This window comes from Oncorhynchus clarkii, chromosome 25 (genome assembly GCF_045791955.1).
Source record: "Oncorhynchus clarkii lewisi isolate Uvic-CL-2024 chromosome 25, UVic_Ocla_1.0, whole genome shotgun sequence".
Classification (NCBI taxonomy): Eukaryota; Metazoa; Chordata; class Actinopteri; order Salmoniformes; family Salmonidae; genus Oncorhynchus; species Oncorhynchus clarkii.
The window spans coordinates 12,345,787-12,371,194 of NC_092171.1; the positions used below are offsets into that span (position 1 = coordinate 12,345,787).

The window sequence follows — 25,408 nt, forward strand, 5'->3', positions numbered from 1 at the left end:
ACGTTGTGTTAGCTAATCCAAGTTTATCATTTTAAAAGGCTAATTGATCATTGGAAAACCCTTTTGCAATTATGTTAGCACAGCTCAAAACTGTTGTTTTGATCAAAGAAGCAATAAAACTGTCCTTCTTTAGACAAATTGAGTATCTGGAGCGTCAGCATTTGTGGGTTCAAGTACAGGCTCAAAATGGTCAGAAACAAATTACTTTCTTCTGAAACTCGTCAGTCTATTGTTGTTCTGAGAAATGAAGGCTATTCCATGCCAGAAATTGCCAAGAAACTGAAGATCTCGTACAACGTTGTGTACTACTCCCTTCACAGAACAACGCAAACTGGCTCTAACCAGAATAGAAAGAGCAGTGGGAGGCCCCTGTGCACAACAGAGCAAGAGGACAAGTACACTAAAATGTCTAGTTTGAGAAACAGACGGCTCACAAGTCCTCAACTGGCAGCTTCATTAAATAATACCCGCAAAACACCCGTATCAACGTCAACAGTGAAGAGGCGACTCCAGGATGCTTGGACTTCTAGGCAGAGTTGCAAAAAAACATGTTCATAGGTCCTATGTTGTGATTCTCACCAAATATGTTGTTGCCTTCTCATAATGTTCAAACCTCACAATCGAATAAACAGCTCTCTCTTAGCCAACAGATCACATATTGCAAACAAATAATCTGAACTAAAAACTCCACACATATTTTGGAATGTCTGTACATCCTTGACAATCGCTAATCAATATCCAACAACGGCACACGTTGTTTTCCACAAACTTGCACATCATCTCTTTTGTGGCACCAATGTGAGGGGTTATGTCTTGGGAAATGGTGTTGCAGTGGCTAGTGTGTGGTGGGTGAATAATGATAAGTGAACCTGGGGAGATTGTGTTCACATTGCCCTAAAAAATGTAATCTCGAGATGCTCTCAGTTCAGTTCACTTTGGGGACTCTTTTGAGGGTTCTGAGTTCCTTTGGAGAGTTCACACTGCACAAAAAAAATTAAGCGAACCGCACTGAGTTCCCAAAAATTGTCTGAAAGGGACCAAGTGTGAAAACACACTCAGAATGTGTCAATGAAAGCATTTTGAAATTGGCAATGATGACTAAACAGGGTAACAGTAATAAACATGTGGCCCATCAGGAGAGTGTGAACTCTCCAAAGGAACTCAGAACCCTCAAAAGAGTCCCCAAAGTGAACTGAACTCAGACCATCTCGAGATTCACTTTTTTAGGGCAATGTGAACACAATCTCCCCAGGTTCGCTTATCATTACAAGACAATACACATGTCCTTTTTTTTAAACAGAAAAGGGAAACTTTTCACGATGACATAATGCCAAATGCACCTCACTGAGAGCTGGTCATCACTGAATCAAACATTCAAATCCAGCTCTTTTTAGTTTGACTCACAATCATGTCTGCAGCAGGAGATAATACCAATACAGATCCAACGTGCACATGAGACTGAGAACTATGCAGCCTTTATATGAATCTGAGCATACAACACAATTTCAGTCCTGTCAACAGAACAGTCTTTATATGCTGTTGGACTCTCAATATAATTTGGAATATATTGTTACTGAATCAGTCAAATGTCTCTTGGTCCCTCAGAGTGAGGTCTCCAGGCAGCAGGACCCCCGGCGGACATAAAAGCGCCGCACCTCTGTGGTGGAGTCACCACTACCGCAGCCCTCGGGTCGGTGCACAATGAGGACAGGGAAGAAGCGTGCGTCCCGGTAGCTGGGCGGGCTCTCGTTGAGAGCCAGCTGGCTGGAGTAGGAACGGCAACACTGCTCATCCACGCAGCAGCGGTCAGTCAGTGTGCTGCTGCGGCTCCTCCACAGGCCTACGGTGCGCCGAGAGCCGTACATCCGGCACAGTGAGAAGTGTGAGGTGTCCAGGGAGAGGCGGGAGTGAAAGGCATGATGGGAGAAGATGGAGGAACAGCTGGAGCTGGTGGTGGCCCGCCTCTGTCCAACCTCGCTCTGAAGCTGGCAGCAGTGCTCACAGTCCTGCACCAGCGTGCTATAGCTCTGGGCTGGGTGGCTGTCTAGCAGGAAGCAGTTAGAGGACCTGGTGTCATCAGCTGTACCAGAGTCCAAAGCCCCCAGGTTCATCAGCATGGCTTCTGAGTAGCTGGGGATCAACTGGTGGTTGGAGCGGATGTGCCACTCCAGCTCAGTGCTGTCCACGGTATCTACCCGAGGGAGACCACTCCTGATGGGAACCTCCTCCTCTGTTGGAGAGGGGCTGCTGTGGCTGTACTCCAGCCCAAAGAGCTTCTCAACATGGTAGTGCACAAAGGCTGTACGGTACTCTATAAGCACCCTCAGGGGCCAGGACAGCATGAGCAGAGCAGTGAACCAGAATGTCACCTGAGAAGTATACCAGGGCAGCCGGTCAGGGTCCACGTAGGCTATCAGGTGCTCTTTAAAATCCACGTTTTTCAGTTGCATCCCTTCCCGAGCCTCCATGTAGTCATCCAAACCCTCAATCTCTGAGAAGAACCTGGCACGTTGGTTGAGGTAATTATTTTCTGGTCCGGCCCCAGCGAAACTGAAGCACTTGGTGAAACGAAGTCTTGTCGCCGGGTGGCTCTCCAGTCCACGTAGATCCCGTGAGACGTCCCGCATACCGCAGCGACTGTAGTCAAACTCTCCCTCCCTCACGCGTGTGTTGACCCGCTCATGGTAGACCTGGGTGGTGGTGTAGGCATCCCCGGTCCGGTAGCGGGTCACCTGTCTGGTCCTCCGAACAAAATGGTAACTTATGGCCTTCCACCAAACACACGGACGAGCCTGTCGCATCCGCAATACCCGCTCATATACGCTATCCACGTCAGCCTTACACTGTAGCTCACTGCAAGCCCGGCAGTGCCAACACTCTACCAGGTAGACGACATAGAGCATGAACAGGAAGGCCAGAGGGATGTACACGTAGCCGTCAGAGCAGGGGCTGTCATGGTAGATCATAGAGCGGCCTCCCATGCCAACCCCTCTGAGTGAGGAAATGGAGGCTGTCAGGGAGGTGACGGATGAGTCGAAGCTGAGCTTTGTGACTCGGGTGAGCTGGCACCAAGCCACAGTGCCAAGGCAGCTGTACATGAGTAGGGAGAGGAGAAGGCAGCGCCAGTGGGACTCTCGGCACATACAGGCACTCAGTGACTGCTTCACAGGCCGCTGCTGCAGGGAGAGAGAGAGAGAGAGAGAGAAGTGAAAAGGGAGAGAGCGAGAGAAAAGCTTACATACAATACTCTAACTTTAAAAAGATAGTTGTGGATGACAAATGGCTGCATTTAAATAGCTTTTAGCAGAGTTATTAAAAGGAGAACAGTGTTTTGAAGAACTTCCAGAATTCCCTAGGGAATCTCTAATGAAAGTACAATAATTTCTTTACGTTGCCTCTTTCTTGCGATGCCATGCCATGTCTGATCAGTTTGTCTATATTTCTGTGTTTAAGGAGAGCTGGATCACAATGTAGGCTTTAGCTGTACAGCTTTACCTATACAGATTTACCTATACAGGTTGAAAGGTTTTCAACGGGTCAGAAAGCAACATGGTCACATGAATAATAGATCTACTGTACCATATGAAAGAGAATGGTAAAAAATGATGAAAAGTGAGTACACACCAATGAGCCTAAAAAAAAATGCAGTGCTCCAATATTGCTGTCGGCAAAATGCTAATTAATATAGCAGAGCTGTAACGTGCTGAGCTTTTTGAAACTCCAAGTACAGTAAATGAGGTTGAAGCGATACCATGTACAGTAGCTTGCAGGAATTTCATTTAAGGCTACTTTGCTCAATGAAAACAGCCAGTGGTGGAAAAAGTACCCAATTGTCATACTGGAGTAAAAGTATAGATACCTTAATAGAAAGTTACTCAAGTAAAAGTGGAAGTCACCCAGTAAAAATACTACTTGAGTAAAAGTCTAAAGGTATTTGGTTCTAAATATACTTAAGTATCAAAAGTATAAATCATTTCAAATGACTCTTGTAATAATTTCAATAATTATTACAAGATGGTTCTTGTCAAATGATTCTTGTTTTTAAAATGTACAGATAGCCAGGGGCACACCCCAACACTCAGACATAATTTACAAAAGATGCATTTGTGTTTAGTAAATCCGCCAGATCAGAGGCAGTGGGGATGACCAGGGATGTTCTCTTGATAAGTGTGATAAGTGTGTGAATAGGACAATTTTCCTATCCTGTTAAGCATTCAAAATGTAACAAGTACTTTTGGATGTCATGGAAAATGTAGGGAGTAAAAAGTACATTATTTTCTTTAGGAATGTAGTGAAGTAAAAGTTGCCCAAAATGTTAATAGTAAATTAAGGTACATATACCCCCAAAAACAACTTAAGTAGTACTTTAAAGTATTTTTTTACTTAAGTACTTTACACCACTGGAAATAACTGCAAATAACTTTAGGTACAACTCTAACATTCCACCCAAATCCTTCCTCACCACTATGTTACTGCTAACCTTTCAACCATCTTTGCATGGGTTACAGTAAGTAGGCGCCATTTCCAACAGGGCAAGCGTATCCTCAATCCCCCAGTGACCTCTGCTGCTAAAATGAACATTGACTTTCTATACTTAACTTGACCACAACAGAATCAAACGCACAGGTAATTGGATTACACATTCTTCGTACCCTGTACAGTATATCTGCTAAGTGTCAAGTGAAGAGCTGATTGCGGCTACCCCGGTCTGTCCTGGCATCTTCAAAATTGCTCACATTTGCAATTCTGACTGCCAATGAAATGTGTCCTCTTCAGCAGAAGCATTGTCCCAGAGGTGCTCTATTAATTTCCAGTACAATAAGTATAGTGTCCCAGACCTAAGTCAACTGGACATAAAACGTTTAGGCAAGGTAAACGTACATACTGTATTTGTACTTTTGTCCTGTTGTAAAGAAGCATACATATTTTGACTGTTTTACCTAATTCAGGTCTTTTCAGGTGTACAACAGCCATCCACCCATGACGATCAACTGACCACATAGACGAAGTGTCATGGTCTTTTCACCAATAAGAATGACTGTTGCTTCATGCGAGAAACATTGAATGAACTGATATGTGATAAAGGGAGAGTTCAGTCAGCAATGCTGAGGCTGATGACAGAAAGGGCTGACTCAGACAGGACATGTAAACCAGGTGTCGACACAAGTCAAAAAATACCACTTTGGAGCATCCTCATACAGGGCAACACAGCATCATGGGTCAGGACCTCTGGGGGGGGGGGGGGGGGCAGCAAATCTCACAATAAAAAATGTATCACCAAAAAAAAACATTATATTTCACGGTAGGCTGCACACATCCAATTCCCCAGATGGAATTTGTGTAATTATAGCCTGACAGACAGGAGGTACAACTCCAGCATTCAGAGTACACATCATTAACTACAGGTTACAAAATCCAGCTTCTCTGTGCCTCGCATATCCATGCCATTACTAGGCTCTGTCTTCTTGAACATGTATTTCTTAGGAATATTATGTTGTTTTCTGTCTGATACCTAATAATGTACTTTTGAATGCAGAATTATAGTATATTCATGTAGATATAATGGTAGGGGTGGACATCATACAGGCCATATCTTGCTCTTGGCTATTGATGTGACTGGGGTGGCGCCGTGGCGGAGATCTTTGTGGGCTATACTCAGGATGGTAAGCTGGTGGTTGAAGATATCCCTCTAGTGGTGTGGGGGCTGTGCTTTGGCAAAGTGGGTGAGGTTATATCCTTCCTGTTTGGCCCTGTTCGGGGGTATCATCGGATGGGGCCACAGTGTCTCCTGACCCCTCCTGTCTCAGCCTCCAGTATTTATGCTGCAGTAGTTTGTGTCGGGGGGCTAGGGTCAGTTTGTTATATCTGGAGTACTTCTCCTGTCTTATTCGGTGTCCTGTGTGAATTTAAGTATGCTCTCTCTAATTCTCTCTTTCTCTCTCTGAGGACCTGAGCCCTAGGACCATGCCTCAGGACTATCTGGCATGATGACTCCTTGCTGTCCCCAGTCCACCTGACCATGCTCCTGCTCCAGTTTCAACTGTTCTGTTATGGAATCCTGACCTGTTCACCGGACATGCTACCTGTCCCAGCCCTATTATTTGACCATGCTGGTCATTTATGAACATTTGAACATCTTGGCCATGTTCTGTTATAATCTCCACCTGGCACAGCCAGAAGAGGACTGGCCACCCCTCATAGCCTCTCTAGGTTTCTTCCTAGGTTTTGGCCTTTCTAGGGAGTTTTTCCTAGCCAACGTGCTTCAACACCTGCATTGCTTGCTGTTTGGGGTTTTAGGCTGGGTTTCTGTACAGCACTTTGAGATATCAGCTGATGTACGAAGGGCTATAGAAATACATTTCATTTGATTTGATTGCACTTCCATCCAATCTGAGAAACTATTAAATGAAATAGCATTTTGCTGGTAAATCATTTGTGATGCCATTATTAGACTCCAGAGAACAGAATATTTTGTGATACAGAAATTGCACTCAGTACAGTTTCTTGCATCTGATGAATAGGTTGGAGTGGGGTTTCATCTATCTCATCTCAACTTAAGTCATTTCAAGCAAAGGATTTTGAGATACATTGATCTAAATATTTTGTAATTTAGAAAAGTTATACACCGAAACATCTCAAGGATGATCAATGGAAACAGGATGGCACTGAGATCAAAGTCCCATAGCAAAGGGTATGAATACTTATGTAAATAAGGTATCTGATTTTTCTTTTTAATACAACAATTTCTAAAAACCTGTTTTTACTTTGTCATTATGGGGTATTGTGTGTAGATTGCTGAGGAATTTGTTTTAATTAATTTTTGAATAAAGCTGTAACGTAACAAAGTTGTTTAACACTTTTGTTGGTTACTACATGATTCCATATGTGTTATTTCATAGTGTTGACGTCTTCACTATTATTCTACAATGTAGAAAATAGTAAAAATAAAGAAACTCTGGAATGAGTAGGTGTGCCCAAACGTTTGACTGGTACTGTATATAAATACTCTAATGAAGTTAGAGCTACAACCTTCGTTAGTTGTAACAAATTGTAATTGTTTTTTAATAAGGTACAATATTAAGTTGGTATGTTTGCCTCCCGAGTTTTGCCCCCCCTCTCCCATTTTGTTCCATTATTTGATTGAAATAATATACCTAGACTTTAGCTTTTAAGAATCAATTACTAAAACACTCCTACATAAAAAACATATAAATGGATTTGAACACATTAATCTTCGGGGGCCATTTTCCGCATAGAGAGGGGGTTGTCCGATATGGGGGGAAACGCCCCCAAAAATTCTGCCCACTTTTTTCCCTTAAAAAGGTGTTTGCCTAAGGATAGTCATATCTAAATCTGATCAAACTTCTGCCAGAAAATAGACATTTCCCCGCCCAGTTACTCATGAATAGCAACAATCAAAATGATATAGGTCCACAGGTAAGGGCCTATTCATTGTGTGCCTTTTCTTATAAGGCTGCGGACTGCACTTGTTTGCACCAATGAAAAAGTTGCCTTTCCACCAAATATATACAGTAGGCTAGAAGGCTATCTATCATATACTTTTAATTCATAAAAAATACATCATTATGCGCATTCTCAGGATGATGCTGTCATTACTATTATGTAATCTACGTTCAACCGCGTATCCTTTCGCTCACCTCCTCCAGTACATCAATGCTGGCAGGTGCATCCTCTCCATCATTGGGGGTGTTGGGCGCTGTGTCTTCCGCAGTGGTATCCGTTTCCAAATCGGGAGAGAACATGCTGCTGTCTGGACATGGCAGAATCAAGTCAAAGCTTCCAGTAGGCTACCCCTTTCTTTTCTGGTCCCCAACAGATTCAGATCATCTGGTCTGGAGCCAAGGCGAATGGGGATCCCGCTTTTAGGAGCTCCAATCTCTTGAACCCGGGGGGCGGGGACGATTTGACCGCAGAGGCATGCGGATACCTTCAAGAGCAGATAAAAAAATAGATAAATTAAACACCGAAATGCCGCAGGTTGAAGGGCATGCGTGCGAAATAAACAGATATCTAAAATGAATGTCAAAATATTCGACTCTAGGCTACCTTGCACAGAGAAAGTGATGTCATTCGCTTTTTACAAGAATATTTTTTTCAACAGCTTTCAACGATGTGCGTGTTCAGCATCAGCATCTGTTCAATCACCACATCACTTTACATGAAGTAGGCAAGGAACAATTCTAGGCACCAGTTGTCGACTGCAGCCAGAAAGCCTCGTTAAAAAAAGTGAGATGTTTTTCTAAATCCTACACCCATAGAAAATAAATGTATGACTTCTAATGTAGCCTACGTTGTGACCTAACAAACTGATTCATCCTCATCATTATTCCTACATTCATCATCATATCGATGAAAGTAGCCTATTCCTAGTATTTATAAATCCCTAGCCTGCTATAGGTACACACCTATCCACATTCGCTGTTATCATATTAATATATAAAAATTAAAATTAACGTTATTTCCCCCCAAAATGTATACCTAACCCAAGATAGACCACAGCCTGTCGTTTCCAATGTGATCTAATGACTGGGCAGAACAAGCAAGGATACTAGATACTACTGCACTGTCAGGGCTAGTAACACAAGCATTTCGCTACACCCACAATTTCATCTGCGAAATAAGTGTATGTGACCAATAAAATGTGATTTGATTTTGATTTGAAGGAGGTGGGCAGAGACAAGCACGAGATAGCGTGATCCTATTGGAGCGTTCTAATATATATTTCCATTAGGGAACGCCAACTTTGAAGTGCGCATGTGCAGCTCCAAAATAACGCAATTTTAAAAACGTTGACAAAGGGAAAAGTTTACAAAACTTAGTCCACTCTATTCGCAACAACTGTTTGTTTTGGAAACAGAACTGTATTGAGATCAAATGTTTCTTCGATGAGAAAATTGGTAGAATGTCGGCCAAAATCCATATTCTCCCACTGTCGACCACTGGGCTTCCTCTCATCACCATATTTGGTAGTGAGCAGAAACGGCAACCGATGCTTCATATTTATACATCCGGTGAAAAATCTGTCTCATTGTTCTTGCTGTATTATTACTCTAGTCTAGTGCATTCATGGTGGACTTTCTAATAACTTTTATTTTGAAGTCGGATTTGTGGGCGTCACACTTTCACAGGAAGTAACCGCCACCTTGTTAGTGGATGTTTTTGAGTTTTGCACTCACGTTGTGTACGGTTTTCTGTGAATTATAACCCAGAGGATTTCTTACTGAAGGTGAATTCAACAAATACATTGAAATTACATGTCGTTTTAAAATGTATGGCATTGCAACGGTCCCATATAATAAAGCAGGAATGCTCCGGCTGTAGCTAGCCAGCAAGCTAACGCCAACTAGCTACTTTGGCTAGCTAGCTAAGCACTTTGCGATCATGAACATGTCATGATCACTATTAGCTAGGTTTTCAAGGCACGATCTCTGTTTATTAGCTGCTGGATCCTTGCCTGTAAATTACAATGTTCTTGAACAGCTAGCTAAGCTAGTTAACATTCAAATTGCAGGAGAGGTGTTGACATGATATGGTGTACCATTAGGTGACAGACGATGAGAATGTAATTGGTTGAAAGCTTAGTTAAAATGTTATTTTCTGATGTGGTAATAGTATAATATTACAGCCCTGTACCTAAACAAAGTAATACATAGCCATACACCGTATTGTGTGATACCCCACTATGTTTACAGATAGTCAAATCCTTTTGTCTAAGATGTTCCTTTATCTGTAAGGGGATGATACGGCGTCCCAAGCCCACTGACTCGGAGGCTGACCTCCTAGAAGAGCAGGAGAGGTTTCTTGCCTCGGGGACCCCATCCACTGTCAATGTGGTCCGGCGGCCGGACAAGAGATCAGGAGACACCAATGGGGCTCAAGGAGACCAGAGAGATGTGGTCACAATCCAAGGTTCATAGGCTGTGTAAACAGTCAGCCCATTGCTGAACTTTTTTTCCACTAATTGGTCTTTTGACCAATCACATAACATACTTTTACATCAGATCTTTTTCAGAGTTGGTCTGAATGGTAAAATATATATATATATATATATATATATATATATATATATATATCAGAATTGGGCTGTCTCTGTAAACGCAGCCATAGTAAGTCTGTCATGCACCTTTTTGTAAGATAGTTGATTGTGTGTAGCGGGGAGCCCAAACACAACATTAGGTTTTCTGATTGTTAATAATATGATGCTGTGCATGTCTTTCTTTAGATCTTCCAGATGAGCTCCCCACTCTGACTCCTGCACCTCCCAAAAAGTCTCGCCTCAAAGTCGATCGTGTTCGCTTCGAGGATGAGGACCCAGAGGAGAGGTTGGACAGACATGACACGCACATCAGTGCTGTTCTATCTAAGATCATTGTGAGTGATACTCTCGCCATCTATCTCCTGCTCAGCAGAGCCACACACAGTTCTGTTTGTGTCTCAACCTCAACTCCTACACTTTTGCTTCTCTTCCCTTAGGAAAGGGACACTAGCACTACACCAGTGTCCTTACCAGCATTCACAGGCCTTGCTTTTCCTAAAGTATTACACCGGCCTGAGATGGAGAGCATGGTAGGAGCTCAATTGCTCAGTTTTGTTATGAGGATCAATCAGTTACTACAGAATTTACCTCATACTATATGTGGTACAATTAATCCAGAATGGTGCTTCACAAGTTATGGATACACACACAAACTATTCCTCTAAACTATGTTATGTTACACTAGGTTCCAGCTGCTGGTGAAAAGAGGAGCATTTTTGCCCGACAGATTGCAGCACAGAGAATAAAAGAGGGAAATACCCCTTTATACTTTGCACCAGAATCCAGGGGTCAAACATCTGGACCCAAGGTGCTGAACCTCTCTCCAGAGTCTACCATGGAGATGGATCAACCTCCCTCTAGACTTGACAGTAAGTACCAGAGTTCCAGTAATTAATTTCATAAAGTTGAAAAGAATGTATTCCTGGCAGACAATAATTTGTACTTTGATGTCTACTCTGAAGGCCCAACTTGGCTCGCACTGAATGGGATGGCCTGTTTGGTTTTGTACTGTCCCACTTGCCAGCCAATACTAAACTGTTCAGTTGGGAAAACTTGCTCATGTCTCTCTTTTTCTTCCAGGATTCAGTGCAATGGCGGGCCCCAGGCTGGTATCCGGCCAGGGACTTGGTGGGTCAGACAGTACAGTAGAAATGCTGAAGATCCACCAGGAGAACCAGGCCAAACTACAGGCCATGTCTAATGGCGAAATCCTGGAGGAGCAGAAAAGGCTGCTGGGTCAGCTAGGTAGGCACATGTTGCTATTTGAGGATTGTGTGCTGTGTTTGGTAAGGCTATGATGTGAGCCTTTTAAACCTTCAATCATATTGTGTACCTCTCAGATCCCAGATTTGTTGACTTTGTGAGGTCTCGTAAGGCACAGGGAGCGCTAGCCTCTGCCCCACAGCCGTCCACCTCCCGGGATGAGAGACTCGGGGAACAGCGTCTACAAGAAACCGTCATGATAGGCGCCAAGAAGCCAGAGCAGAATCCTCTGGAGGTAGAGATGGAGAGAGAGGAAGATGAGGATGAACCAACCCCCCAACCGCCAATGAAAGGTAGAAGACATTATACAAATGTGCTGTAACTCCATTATGAATTAGCAAGAGAGCCTGCCTCTGCACTGTCAGTCCTATAGCACACCTGGATGTCTGCCAACTGTTTACTCTCTCCTTTCAGCTAATTGCACAAGTCATTTCGTATTGCAGAAAAAAGACGCCTTGGAGCTCCGTGACTAGAATACCAGGGCTGAACACTGATTTAAATCTGCCTGATTAGAAGGAAGCTGGCCAAATTCAGATTCACTTTGTGTAATGGAGATCGTGGGGGAAAGCCCAAGACATACTGTATGAACATGGAGGAAGAATTATTGTCCGTTTCTGGACCACAGTGCGTGCCTACTGTATTTTGGATTGTTTTCAGACAGCAATGCCAGCATTACAAGCTTTTATTATCCATTACACTGAATGGAGAGAAATGTATGACTGAGGTGCTAGAGTAACTCTAGATGCATTCGAGTTACCCCAAAACATGGTTTTGATTCAGATCTTGATCATTTTGGATATTTAGCCCATGAAGTGCTTTACAAATAGTGCTAAATATCGTACTAATGATGCATTACCACCGTGTATCTCTCCAGAGGAGGACCTGCCAGTCAAGCCTCAGAAGGAGTGGGTGCACATGGACAAGCTGGAGCCAGAGAAACTGGAATGGATCAGGGACCTGCCTGCCCCCAGGCGGAAAGGAACCAAGCAGGTACTAACTACTGTTTACACGGAACACTTTGTCAAGAGATGCGAGGAGCTTGTGTGTTTGTCTCACCTAGTGACTATCACTGTGTCTCTGCGCTGACAGGCCATGCTGGCTCGCTTTGACTTTGCCGGAACCCTGATCCCGCCTACAGAGGACCTGCCCACCCACCTTGGTCTTCACCACCACGGAGAGGAGCCCGAGGTCAGCATAGTGCACTAACACACACATCTCCTGGAAGTTTTTCCAGAGAATACGCCTGTTGATGTCTTCTCTCTGTCTCCCTCAGCTGGCTGGTTACTCCCTGCAGGAGCTCTTCCTTCTCTCTCGTAGTCAGGTGATCCAGCAGCGGCGCCTGGCACTCAACACTCTGGCCCACGTCCTCACCAAGGTACTGCCTGTCAATCAGTTCGATCACATCAAAAGACAGTTGAATCTCCTTTAATTAACATCGGAGATCGGTGTTCCTGTAGGCGCGGGCTGGCGAGTTTGCAGCCGCTCTCAGGGGCAGTGTGGTGTCCACTCTGCTGGATGCTGGCCTTCTCTTCCTGCTGCGCTTCTCACTGGACGATAATGTGGAGGGAGTGGTGTCCGCCGCCGTGCACGCACTCCGAGCCCTCCTGGTGTCCTCAGACGACGAGGTAAGAGACCTTGCTTACAGTGCACTTTGTATCATCACCACTAGAGTGCACCACGGTGAGATAATTTTTTTTATCTTTGTCCCTGTCTTGTTTCAGGATTGTCTGGACAGCACTCTCTCATGGTTCCGTGGGCTGGCCTCTTTTCCTCTACTGCCCACTGCTCAGGAAGAGGAGGATGAGGAAGACGAGGGGCTGCCCGAGGTCATGAGAGAGACGGCTCAAGAGAAGGAAGAGAAGAAGACTGATCATGACGTGGCCAGGAATGATGTCGTTAAGGTGACTAGAGAGCAGACTGATTAATCATCCCAACACTCCGTTATCTCTCCACTATCGCTCGCTCTGTGATTCTGCACCTCAATGTCTTTGCACCCTGTGGAGTAGGGCTAGGGATAAATGTATTGTGTAAAGATGTCGGCTGTATTGGTTCTCTGTCTCAGGGTTTACTGAGGATGAAGCTGCTTCCTAGGCTCCGCTACATCCTTGAGGTGATCCGCCCGTCACCCAGGGTGGTCCAGGACGTGCTGGGAGTCCTGATCCGAATCGCCAGACACTCCTCCTCTGCAGCCACTCATGTAACATCAACTACACTGCCCACAATGCCCTCTGGCATATCTCTGCCACTCTCTGGTTTTATTAGCTATAAGCCTCTTGACATGAGTTAACATTTGTAGTATGACTACTATCTGGACTGTCACTGCAGGTCTTGGACTGCCCTCGTCTGATGGAGACTGTTATGTCAGAGTTCCTGCCCTGCTCCTGGACAGTGCCTGCCTCACCCACGCTCCAGTCTACATACGGACTGCCCGTGGCCAATGCCATGAAGCTGCTACGCGTCCTGGCCACCACTGGCAGGCACGCCTGTGCCAGGCTGGTAAGTTTGGAGAGAGTTTTCAAACCCAACTGCCAGCTTACCTCATGTAGTAATGCTACACTTAGCCTTCTTCTGTTGGGTAACTTCAATATGATGGAGTGATGCATAAGTGTTTTATGATCTTGATGTGATATATGATCTTGTCTAATAGACTTGTAGAATGAAGTCACCCTGACTGTGTTCCCCAGCTGAACTCTCTAGGTGCGCGGGAGCGTCTGTCTCGTCTGCTTGCCCCAGAGCCCAGCGAGCTGCTGCTGGAGCCAGAGGAGGCCTTGAGGGTCAGCACTGAGGCCTACCGGCTGTGGGCCGTTGCAGCCAGCTACGGACAGGCCTGTAACCTGTACACGTGAGTCACTGTTCTTCAAACCTTCAAACATCACCTACACGGACTGTACAAGACATTAGGAACACCTTCCTAATATTGAGTTGCACCCCCTTAGAACAGCCTCAATTCGTCAGGGCATGAACTCATGGTGTCGAAAGTGTTCTACAGGGATTCTGGCCCATGTTGACTCCAATGCTTCCCACAATTGTGTCAAGTTGGGCTGGTTGTCCTTTTAAGTGGTGGACCATTCTTGATACACACAGGAAACTGTTGGAACGTAAAAGAAAACAGCGGCGTTGCAGTTCTTGACACACACAAACCGGTAATTACTACCATACCCTGTTCAAAGGTACTGAAATATTTTGTCTTGCCTATTCACCCTCTGAATGGCACACATACACAATCCATGTCTCAAGGCTTAAACGTCTTTCTTTGACCTGTCTCCTCCCCTTCATCTACACTACTGGAAGTGGATTTAACAAGTGACATCGATAAAGGATCATAGCTTTCACCTGGTCAGTTTATGTCATGGAAAGAGCAAAGGTCCCTAATGTTTTGTACACTCAGTGTCTATCTCTAGGCTCCTGGGGGATGGTGGGGCCGTAATAATCTATCTGGACACGCTGTGTTAAAAAAATAGTATTCCTCCTAATTTCATGTTCAAAGGTATTGCTTAATACCACAGACAACCCAGATCAGATGGGTATAATTGCTTGGTGTTAGATTATACATGGCAGGAAAAGCTGCGTCAAAAACAAGTCTGTCCCTCAGGGTGAATAGTACAGCAGCACATCTTCTTCCCTCTACCATTACCAGGGACCTGTACCCCATCCTGGTGAGAGTATTGCAGTCTGCCCACCGGCCCTGGCGCCCCTCAGAGCCCCTGTTGCCCCTGGAGCTCCACAGGCTCCAGGCCCTCCTCACTCTGCTCACACAGGTCACACACACCGCCGGCTGCCATCAGGAGCTGCAGGCTGGCCTGGTCAGGTAACACACACTCTGGATCTCTACCACTTCTAACTATGTTCACTCCTGCAGCTTTGACGTGTTTCATGTGACTCCATGATGTGCTGCTTTGTATTGATAGCCATTGGATTCAACAGTGGCAAACCTCTACTTTCACTACAGTTCCCAGGGGGACGAGTGTCCTCCCCCACCCCCGGTGACGTGGGGTCATGTGACAGGTCTGCAGCCCACAGTGCTGGGGCTGCTGAAGGGCTGTGTGAGAACCCTGGGGGAGCCAGTCCAGAGGGAGAGCACCCTGAGACTGGTGCCGGCCTACCTTGTCTACATGGGGGCCTTCTACTCCCAGCTCTCCATCCAGGTGACTGTATAAAAACTATAGCAGTACTCAACAAGGGAATTAAAAGATCAGACCAGAATTGTATCTAAATAGTCCTAACTGCCTGTCCTCGTCGTCCTTCATCAGTACAGATTGGAAATAAGCTTCCACTACAGTGCTGTGGTTAAAATATTTGCCCCCTGTCTGATGTTCTGTTTTCAGATCTTCAACCAAAACCTAATAGTAAAGGGATCCTGAGTGAACAAATAACACATTTGATACTTATTTCATTTATTTAATAAACAAAGTTATGCAATACCCAATTCCCCTGTGAGAAAGTAATTGCCCCCTTTACACTCAATAACCGGTTGTCCCACCTTGAGCTGCAATTACTGCAACCAAACGCTTCCTGTAGTTGTCAATCAGTCTCTCACATCGCTGTGGAGGAATTTTGTCCATCTCTTCCACGCAGAACTGCTTTAACTTGGAAACATTTGTGGGCTTTCAAGCATGAACTGCTCGTTTCAGGTTCTGCCACATCTCAATCGGATTTAGGTCTGGACTTTGACTAGGCCATTCAAAAACGTGAAATGTCTTGCTTTTCGGCCATTCTGATATAGACATGCTTGTTTGTTTTAGATTATTGTCTTGCTGCATGACCCAGCTGTGCTTCAGCACACGGATGGATGGCCTGACATTCCCCTTTTAGAAGTCTCTGATACAGAACAGAAAGGTGCTTCCAGGTGCTTTTTGGCAAACTTAAGTCTACTTTTTGGACGACGTGTCTGTTGTCTGCCGAAAAACCAAACACTGCATTCCACAGTAAGAACCTCATACCAACGGTCAAGAATAAGTTGCTGCCTCAGGACTTGGACGAGTTGCCATCATTAAAGAAACTGCTATGCATCAGGGAATGTCAGGCCATCCATTCATGTGCTGAAGCGAAGCTGGGTCATGCGGCAAGACAATGATCCAAAACACACAAGCAAGTCTACAGCAAAAATAGAGAAAAATCATTGGCCAGATCATTGCTTTTACTCATCGTCTCTAATCTGGTGTGCCAACCCTTTCAGAGCTCGTTCAATCCAGTGGAGTGTCTGCAGGAGCTGGAGATGCTGACCTCAGAGGTTCTTCTCCCTCTGCTGTCCCACGAGGCTGTTCACAGCCTGATTAACAACCTCAAGTGAGTCCCATCTACTTAGAAGCATAGGGCTACATCTGTGGTGATTTACTCCCTTACTGCAGAGCTTAATGGAGGGGATGTTGCTCTTTCTGTGTGGTTAATGCATTTTCTGTCTGGCCCCTGATCCAGTGCTGTAGGATGATACTCTGGGAGTGTGTCGTCTCTCTGTTGTGATCTATCTGTGTCGTGTTCTCAGGTGTAGTTCGGCAGTGTGTAACCCTCAGTCCTGCTGCCCCGCCCCTGAGACCATCCCCAGTCTGCCTGGTCTGCACTGCGCCGGGTGGACGTCTGCTGGGGGTCTGCCTGGACCCAACTCCCCCTTCCCCCTCATTACCTCCCTGTGCTACCTCCTGGACACCCTCACCAGCATCCACAGAGGCCTGGTCCGCAAAGTACGTCCTTATGAAGCTGTAGTTACTCTCTAAATGTGACTTTTATCTGTCCGGTGTAAACCACAAGCGTTTGGTGGTGTTCTGCGTGGATCGGAATGGATATCTGTCACCATCTAGTGGTTGATTCGGAGATGTGTAGGAAACAATTCACATTCATGTCTTTGTCTTCTTACCTTACAGTGGGCTAGTGGGCCTAGGACTAATCTCTCTCCTATGTTCTCTCTGTCTCTGTTCAGTTCAGCTCCCTCCTTCTCTTTGAGGCTGTGCTAGGATACCTGCGTGGCTGTGGCCAAGCCAAGCCTACCCTTTCTCATTGGGTCCTGCGTCATGAACACCACCTGCTCTACCTGCTGCTGAGGCTGGCCTGTAGACTGGTAGTGTATAGAGCCCAACTTCCATCACTCAGTCTTAGGCTAGTCTGGGTACCAGTCTGTTTAGCTATCATTCCACTCCTTTCCACTCCTGCCATGTTAAACATCACCTTTGGCATTTGACCCGGGTACAAGGAGTGGAATGTTAGCCAAACAGACTGGTACCCATATAGTCATTCGGGGTCATGCTGTTTACCATCGCCCAGTAGGCTCATCTTGTGTTGTCATTGAGTCACTTTGTATGTCAGACCAGTGATTCTGTTAAGAGGTGCATATGTACATCTTGTGTTGTCATTGAGTCACTTTGTATGTCAGACCAGTGATTCTGTTAAGAGGTGCATATGTACATCTGATGTTGTCATTGAGTCACTTTGTATGTCAGACCAGTGATTCTGTTAAGAGGTGCATATGTACATCTGATGTTGTCATTGAGTCACTTTGTATGTCAGACCAGTGATTCTGTTAAGAGGTGCATATGTACATCTGATGTTGTCATTGAGTCACTTTGTATGTCAGACCAGTGATTCTGTTAAGAGGTGCATATGTACATCTGATGTTGTCATTGAGTCACTTTGTATCTCAGACCAGTGATTCTGTTAAGAGGTGCATATGTACATCTTGTGTCTCCGCTTGTTGTCACTTGACAAGTTCCTCCGTTAAATATTTCAGATACAGTTTGCCATGTGTGATTTGGACATTTTGGATGAGTTACCTTTTTGTACTCAATGCTTCCAGGTTCCAACTGACCCAGAGGTGGCCAAGCATGCTGCCCTGTTTCACCACGTGTCTCTGGTAATGCTTCCCTGGCTATTACCTGGCAGTGAATACCTGGCCCATGAACTCATGGCCACCATGGTCTTCAACAAAGACTTCATACCGTGAGTCTTTTAGTGATACTGTCTCCAGTACTCAATAGGTCATAGGTTTCGAAGCCATTAGACTAGAGGTAGAAGTCTTCCCAGAGGCAATGAAGCTTCTTTTTAAAGAATTCCTTTTTTTCAAACAATTATCACATTTCATACAGACATGATATATGACAAGGTAATCAGGTTCTCTCACTTTCTTTTTACCAAGTTCTGTTGAAAGCGAATGCTCTCACGAGTGTTGTCTATGGAATTAGGAAGGTTCCCCGGGGCAAATGTACATACATGGTGGCCTCTCCTCACAGCAGCATTGCCAACCCAAAAGGAGTTATCCAATTAAGTTTCATAAAACAGAACTTAAACTCTGGAATTCCAATGTAGTGAAATATTTGTTGTGTTGAGGTGCAGGGCCAGAAGATACATTGTTGTTGAAAGAGGAGATGAACTTCAGCCAGGGTGGTTTGCAGTGCATTAAACGTATGCCCAAATTTGTTGATTCATTGCAAATGTATGTAGTATATGGCAGGGGTGGGCTGCCCGTGGGCATTGTGCACCATGTGCAATAGAGTGGTTTATGTTTACACAGCATCTGTTCTGCTAAGCACACACTTTTTTTCTTCTTTAAACAAATTCTGACATTCTGTTTTGTTTTTACATTTCCATTGTCTGGATCTAATTTGTTTTAGAAATAAATGTGAAGCAGGTTTTCAAAAGGTCATGACTAAGGGCTTTGATCTCAAGTCCACATAAAGTGCACTGTTTTTTTTTTTTCCTCGGGGTGGGACTTTTCTGCGTTATGTATAGACCTGGGTTCAAACAGTGTTTCAACCCAGCTCAAGTATATGATAGAAAATAAATATACCTACTAAATAATTATACCTACTATTGAACCCAGGTCTGCTATGCAGATGGGCTATTTAGAACACATGGCAATCTCTTTTGTGTTTTGTCGGTGTTGAGTGAGAGGACTATGACTATAGATCCTTTCCAACAGGATATTAAGCTAAGCCATCTCGCATTATATCGAGGTTGCACCAAATAGTAGCCTCCGGAGCTATATCCTGACCTTTTCACTTTAAGTTAGATCACTGCTCCATAGCTGGTATTCCTCTGATGCCACTGCCAACCTGCCTCATTAGTCTTTTTGTAAAGGACCTATTGTATTTGAACTCAGTGATGTATAGCTCAACTATTCCATTCTCCCTGTCTTCCAGAGAGGGTCAGATTGGTGGGCCTGAGGCTGCAGAGATGTCTGAGCTGCGGGTCCAGGAGCGCTCCTCCCCTCCCCTCCAGACCCTGGGTCCTCTGCTGAGGGAAGCCTGTGTCCAGCTGCCCTCTGTCCGGGGCTGCTACCTCTCCCACCTGGCCCACATGGAGCCCTCTGTCCTCTCCTCCAGGGACTTCCACTTGGGCAGAACGCCCTGGCTCAATACCCAGCTCCTCCCAGAACTTTCTGGACCCTTCCTCCCCTCCGATTGGCCCTTCCTGCCACTCGTCAGCCTGTACGAGCGGGCGGGTGCACCGGACGGAGGGGGCCTGCAGGTGGAGTCGCTCCCTGCGGGGGCAGTGCAGTCGGTCACACACTGCCTGCAGTGGCTGCTGCTGCTGGAGGTCTGGAGGGAGGATGCCCTCAGGGTGGTACTGCCTGTAGCCAAGCTGGCCCGTCTGGCTTGTATCTTCCTGTGCTCCAGTGATCTTTTCATGGAGATGCCTGTCCAGAGGCTGACCTGGGCTCTCTTCAGGCTGCTCACCAGGCCCTCTCAGCTGGAGGCTCTGGACCTCAACTCCCCTCCTACAGGCCTGGCCTCCTTCAATGACCTCTATTCTGCCCTGGTGGGGCAGTTTGAGGCGGTGTCATTCGGGGACCCCCTGTTTGGCTGCGTCATCCTCCTGCCTCTGCAGAGGCGCTTCAGTGTCACCATGAGGCTGACTCTGTTTGGGGAGCACGTGGGCCTGCTGCGCTCCCTAGGGGTAACTCTGGAACAGGTGAGCGGGAGGCTGGTTAACACACTGGATTGAATGTTGCGGTAGAGAGCACAGGGTACATTATTGTGTAGACAGCCAGTAGATGGAGGTCTTGGGGCTCTTGTCACTTGCTGAAACGTTGTGCCATTTGACAATGTGTCTAAAACATGTGACATAAAGAGAGGCTAAATGAGCCCCTCTCTCTGTGTTCTTCCTAGTTGGCCATCCCTATGGAGAGGTTCACGTCACCCCCGGAGGACTCTCTCCCTCTGCTGCGCCTCTACTTCCGGGCGCTGGTGACAGGGACACTGAGGCTGTGCTGGTGTCCTGTGCTCTACGTGGTGGCTCTGTCCCACCTTAACACCTTCATCTTCTCCCAGGACGCAGCGTCACAGGTACAGAGCACGTCACAGGCCCAGGGTGTGGACCAGCAGGTGGAAACAGCCCGTCGCAGCCTCCTGAGGAAGACTCACTACCTGACTGATGAGGTACACACTCACTCACCTTCCCCCGGGGTCTTCCATCTCTCCACTGCTCCTGACTCCTTCCCCACAGCCTTCTTATCCTCCTGCCATTCCTCCTCTCCCCTAACATCTGTCCTATCCTATCTAGGTGTTGAGGAGCCACCTGCTGCTGTTTAGGCTGCCCCAGAAAGACGCTGAGCTGGGCTTCAACACTTACGACCAGCTGCCTCCCATCCGGCAACGCAGGCTGGAGAGTGTTCTGGGGACCCAGGGGACGAGCGATAGCAAGGGGGAATGAGGACAGAGAGGAAGGGGGAACAGATCGTGGCTCTCATTTGGAGCACCGTAGTCATGCCAAGGGTACCAGGTCCAAGAGGGCTTTACTGGAAACAGTGTGTAAGGAGTGCTGTAAAGGTGCCTGGAATTGTCTGTCAAAACTGCGTCTGTATTTTGAATAAAGATGCTTTTGTATGTATATGTAACTTCAGCACTGTTGGAGAAGTTAATTAGCCTTTTATTACATTTGAGTCATTTAGCAGACGCTCTTAGCCAGAGCGAGTTACAGGAGCAATTCGATTTAAGCTCTTTGGCTCAAGGGCACATCGTCAGATTTTTCACCTAGTTGGCTCGGGGATTTGAACCAGTGACCCTAACGCTCTCAACCGCTAGGCTACCTGCGGCATAGCTTACGGACACAACATCGGGAGTCTGTGTATTGGTTGGACTCCCTGAGTTGTGAATCGTTCTGGTGGGTCATGACCGAGAATAACCCTACCACAATATAGCCGACTACGTCAACAACAAAAATCCTGTCAACGAAGGCATTTGTATAATCTCTATGAACTCTACTTACCAGCAATAAAGTGAAATGACCCTTGCTATCAAATAAACTTCTCAATCCAATTTTTGTCCGAACCACACCATATACGCGTAAAGTGTGTGGTCTAATGGCAGCTTAGTGTCTAACTCAAGGAATATGGTGCTGTTCAGACAGAAGTTGGATTCAGATGCTTTTTTTAATACCGGGGGACATATTCCACTTTACAAATACAGCTTCTTGAGATTATTCATATGCCTTTGTTGACAGGAAACATTTTCTTGATGAAGCCGGCTATATTGTTGTAGTGCAAGTTTGGGTGGGTTACTTTATACAGGGTTACCAAATAATGCTTACTGTGTGAATTTCCACTTACTTTCACCAGTGTGGCCCCTGTTACTTTTCCGTTGAAGCTACTTAACTAGTGCCTGTGTAAAATCTAATTTTGAAAATGCCCACAAGCAATATCAAACAAAGGGATGTTTGTCTCTTCCCTGTTATGCTTGTTCAGACTAAAGTTTGATTTAAAAACTGCCACTTGCCTGATCCATAAGACACAGTGCATTTGGAAAGTATTCAGTCCTCTTGACCTTTTCCCACATTTTGTTTCATTACAGCCTTATTTTTTTCCCTCATCAATCTACACAAAATACCCCATAATGACAAAGCAAAAACAGATGTTTTAGAAATGTTTGCAAATGTATTACAAATAAAAACAGATCACATTCACAGAATTTCAGACCCTTTACTCAGTACTTTGTTAAAGCATCTTTGGCAACAATTACAGCCTCAAATCTTCTTGGGTAGGATGCTACAAGCTAGCACAACCGCATTTGGGGAGTTTCTCCCATTCTTCTCTGCAGACCATCTCAAGCTCTGTCAGGTTGGATGGGGCGTGTCACAGCACAGCTATTTTCAGATCTCTCCAGAGATGTTCGATCAGGTTCATGTCCGGGCTCTGGCTGGGCCACTCAAGGACATTCAGAGACTTGTCCCGAAGCCACTCCTGTGTTGTCTTGGCTGTGTGCTTAGGGTCGTTGTCCTCTTGGAAGTTTAACCTTAACCCCAGTCTGAGGTCCTGAGTACTCTGAAGCAGGTTTTCATCAAGGATCTCTCTGTACTTTGCTCCGTTTATCTTTCATTCGATCCTGACTGATCTTCCAGTCCCTGCCGCTGAAAAACATCCCCACATCATGACCCTGACACCACCATGTTTCACTGTACTGATGGTGCCAGGTTTCCTCCAGGTGTGATGCTTGGCATTCAGGCCAAACAGTTCAATCTTGGTTTCATCAGACCAGATAATCTTGTTTCGCATGGTCTGAGAGTCCTTTAGGTGCCTTTTGGCAAACTCCAAGTGGGCTGTCTTGCCTTTTACTGGAGTGGCTACCATAAAGGCCTGATTTGTGGTGTGCTGCGGAGATGCTTCTCTTTCTGGAAGGTTCTCCCATTTCCACAGAGGAACTCTGGAGCTCTGTCAGAGTGACCATCGGGTTCTTGGTCACTCCCTGACCAAGACCCTTCTCCCCCGATATCTTAGTTTGGCCGGGCGGCCAACTCTAGGAAAAGTCTTGGTGGTTCCAAACTTCTTCCACTTAAGAATGATGGAGGCCACTGTGTTCTTGGGGACCTTCAATGCTTCAGAAATGTTTTGGTACCCTTCCCCAGATCTGTATATCTGTATATACAATGGGGCAAAAAAGTATTTAGTCAGAGACACCAATTGTGCATGTTCTCCCACTTAAAAAGATGAGAGAGGCCTGTAATTTTCATCATAGGTACACTTCAACTATGACAGGCAAAATGAGAAAAAAATCCAGAAAATCACATTGTAGGATTTTTAATGAATTTATTTGCAAATTATGGTGGAAAATAAGTATTTGGTCACCTACAAACAAGCAAGATTTCTGGCTCTCACAGACCTGTAACTTCTTCTTTAAGAGGCTCCTCTGTCCTCCACTCGTTACCTGTATTAATGGCACCTGTTTGAACTTGTTATCAGTATAAAAGACACCTGTCCACAACCTCAAACAGTCACACTCCAAACTCCACTATGGCCAAGACCAGAGAGCTGTCAAAAGGACACCAGAAACAAAATTGTAGACCTGCACCAGACTGGGAAGACTGAATCTGCAATAGGTAAGCCACTTGGTATTAAGAAATCAACTGTGGGAGCAATTATTCGGAAATGGAAGACATACAAGACCACTGATAATCTCCCTCGATCTGAGGCTCCACGCAAGATCTCACCCCGTGGGGTCAAAATGATCACAAGAACGGTAAGCAAAAATCCCAGAACCACACGGGGGGACCTAGTGAATGACCTGCAGAGAGCTGGGACCAAAGTAACAATGCCTACCATCAGTAACACACTACGCCGCCAGGGACTCAAATCCTGCAGTGCCATATGTGTCCCCCTGCTTAAGCCAGTACATGTCCAGGCCCCTATGAAGTTTGCTAGAGAGCATTTGGATGATCCAGAAGAAGATTGGGAGAATGTCAGATGAAACCAAAATATAACTTTTTGGTAAAAACTCAACTCGTCGTGTTTGGAGGACAAAGAATGCTGAGTTGCATCCAAAGAACACCATACCTACTGTGAAGCATGGGGGTGGAAACATCATGCTTTGGGGCTGTTTTTCTGCAAAGGGACCAGGACGACTGATCCGTGTAAAGGAAAGAATGAATGGGCCATGTATCGTGAGATTTTGAGTGAAAACCTCCTTCCATCAGCAAGGGCATTGAAGATGAAACGTGGCTGGGTCTTTCAGCATGACAATGATCCCAGACACACCGCCCGGGCAACGAAGGAGTGGCTTCGTAAGAAGCATTTCAAGGTCCTGGAGTGGCCTAGCCAGTCTCCAGATCTCAACCGGAGTTGAAAGTCTGTGTTGCCCAGCAACAGCCCCAAAACATCACTGCTCTAGAGGAGATCTGCATGGAGGAATGGGCCAAAATACCAGCAACAGTGTGTGAAAACCTTGTGAAGACTTACAGAAAACATTTGACCTCTGTCATTGCCAACAAAGGGTATATAACAACGTATTGAGAAACTTTTGTTATTGACCAAATACTTATTTTCCACCATAATTTGCAAATAAAGTCATTAAAAATCCTACAAAATTACAGGCCTCATCTTTTTAAGTGGGAGAACTTGCAATTGGTGGCTGACTAAATACTTTTTTGCCCCACTGTATCTGTATAAAATAATTAAATAATTTGAGAATAAGGTTGTGATGTAACATAATGTGGAAAAAGGGAAGGATCTGAATACTTTTCAAATGCACTGTATGAGAACGTTTCCCTTCTGTCCTTATTTGTCTAAACGTCTCACCTCCATCCTTCCTACCATATGTTCCCAATAGAGTTCCATTCATATTTGTTGTACACCACTCAATGAACAGTCTATGAGAATCTCTGTTTCGTTCCCAGTCTCTTCTCTTTCAATTATTCATACAGTTTGATTTGGCTGTGATTGTTTGCAGTGCAGGTTTTCACACTCAACATGTACATAGATGATGTCAGACTGGTGCCTTGGTGGATCGCATTCAATTATCTCCCTGTGTCTCTCTTTCTCTTGTCTCTCTCTCTCTCTCATCTTTATCTCTGTTTGTAAGGAACTCCCCACTGGGCGCACACACGTTGTTTCCGCGTCATTTCAATTAAATTACTTTGAACCAATGTGGAATAGACGTTGAATTGACGTCTGTGCCCAGTGGGTCTTTCCGAAAGAAGACCAGTCATTGTTTGGTTCGTTGGTGTTCTTGTTTGCTCCCTCAGGAATTCTTGTCTTTGGGGTTTGCCAGTATAGGAAGTCAATTGACCCTCCTGTCGCCTTGTTCAATACTGGTCACATGGTCCCCTCCACATCTGGTCTGCATTGTTACTCAAGCAGGGTGCCCTAAGGTTTCACACTGGTTTCTCATATAA

At 45.4% G+C, this 25,408-nt stretch overlaps 2 protein-coding genes across 3 annotated transcripts; one reads left to right on the top strand and one right to left on the bottom strand.

Moving 5' to 3' along the window:
• Positions 1–1,601: 1,601 nt before the first annotated feature.
• Positions 1,602–7,763, bottom strand: LOC139383949 (transmembrane protein 151B). Its single transcript, XM_071128569.1, has 2 exons — positions 7,659–7,763; positions 1,602–3,176 (listed from the first exon to the last, which is right to left on the bottom strand). The coding sequence occupies exons 1-2, from the start codon at positions 7,761–7,763 to the stop codon at positions 1,602–1,604; spliced, it is 1,680 nt and encodes a 559-aa protein (XP_070984670.1).
• Positions 7,764–9,036: 1,273 nt separating this feature from the next.
• On the top strand, positions 9,037–21,143 carry LOC139384074 (RNA polymerase II associated protein 1). 2 transcript variants are annotated; one of them, XM_071128709.1, is made up of 24 exons: positions 9,037–9,247; positions 9,756–9,930; positions 10,244–10,392; positions 10,495–10,587; positions 10,743–10,926; positions 11,138–11,302; positions 11,398–11,613; positions 12,195–12,310; positions 12,410–12,508; positions 12,594–12,695; positions 12,778–12,945; positions 13,042–13,221; positions 13,383–13,517; positions 13,646–13,816; positions 14,005–14,162; positions 14,958–15,128; positions 15,270–15,465; positions 16,497–16,606; positions 16,803–16,998; positions 17,235–17,372; positions 18,105–18,247; positions 19,447–20,218; positions 20,416–20,685; positions 20,810–21,143. In XM_071128709.1, exons 2-24 carry the CDS (start codon positions 9,759–9,761, stop codon positions 20,957–20,959), a joined length of 4,254 nt encoding a protein of 1,417 aa, XP_070984810.1. In that variant the 5' UTR covers positions 9,037–9,247; positions 9,756–9,758; the 3' UTR covers positions 20,960–21,143. The 2 variants fall into 2 exon arrangements, with proteins under 2 accessions (XP_070984810.1, XP_070984811.1); XM_071128710.1 differs by having other exon boundaries at positions 9,131–9,247; positions 9,737–9,930.
• Positions 21,144–25,408: the final 4,265 nt, after the last annotated feature.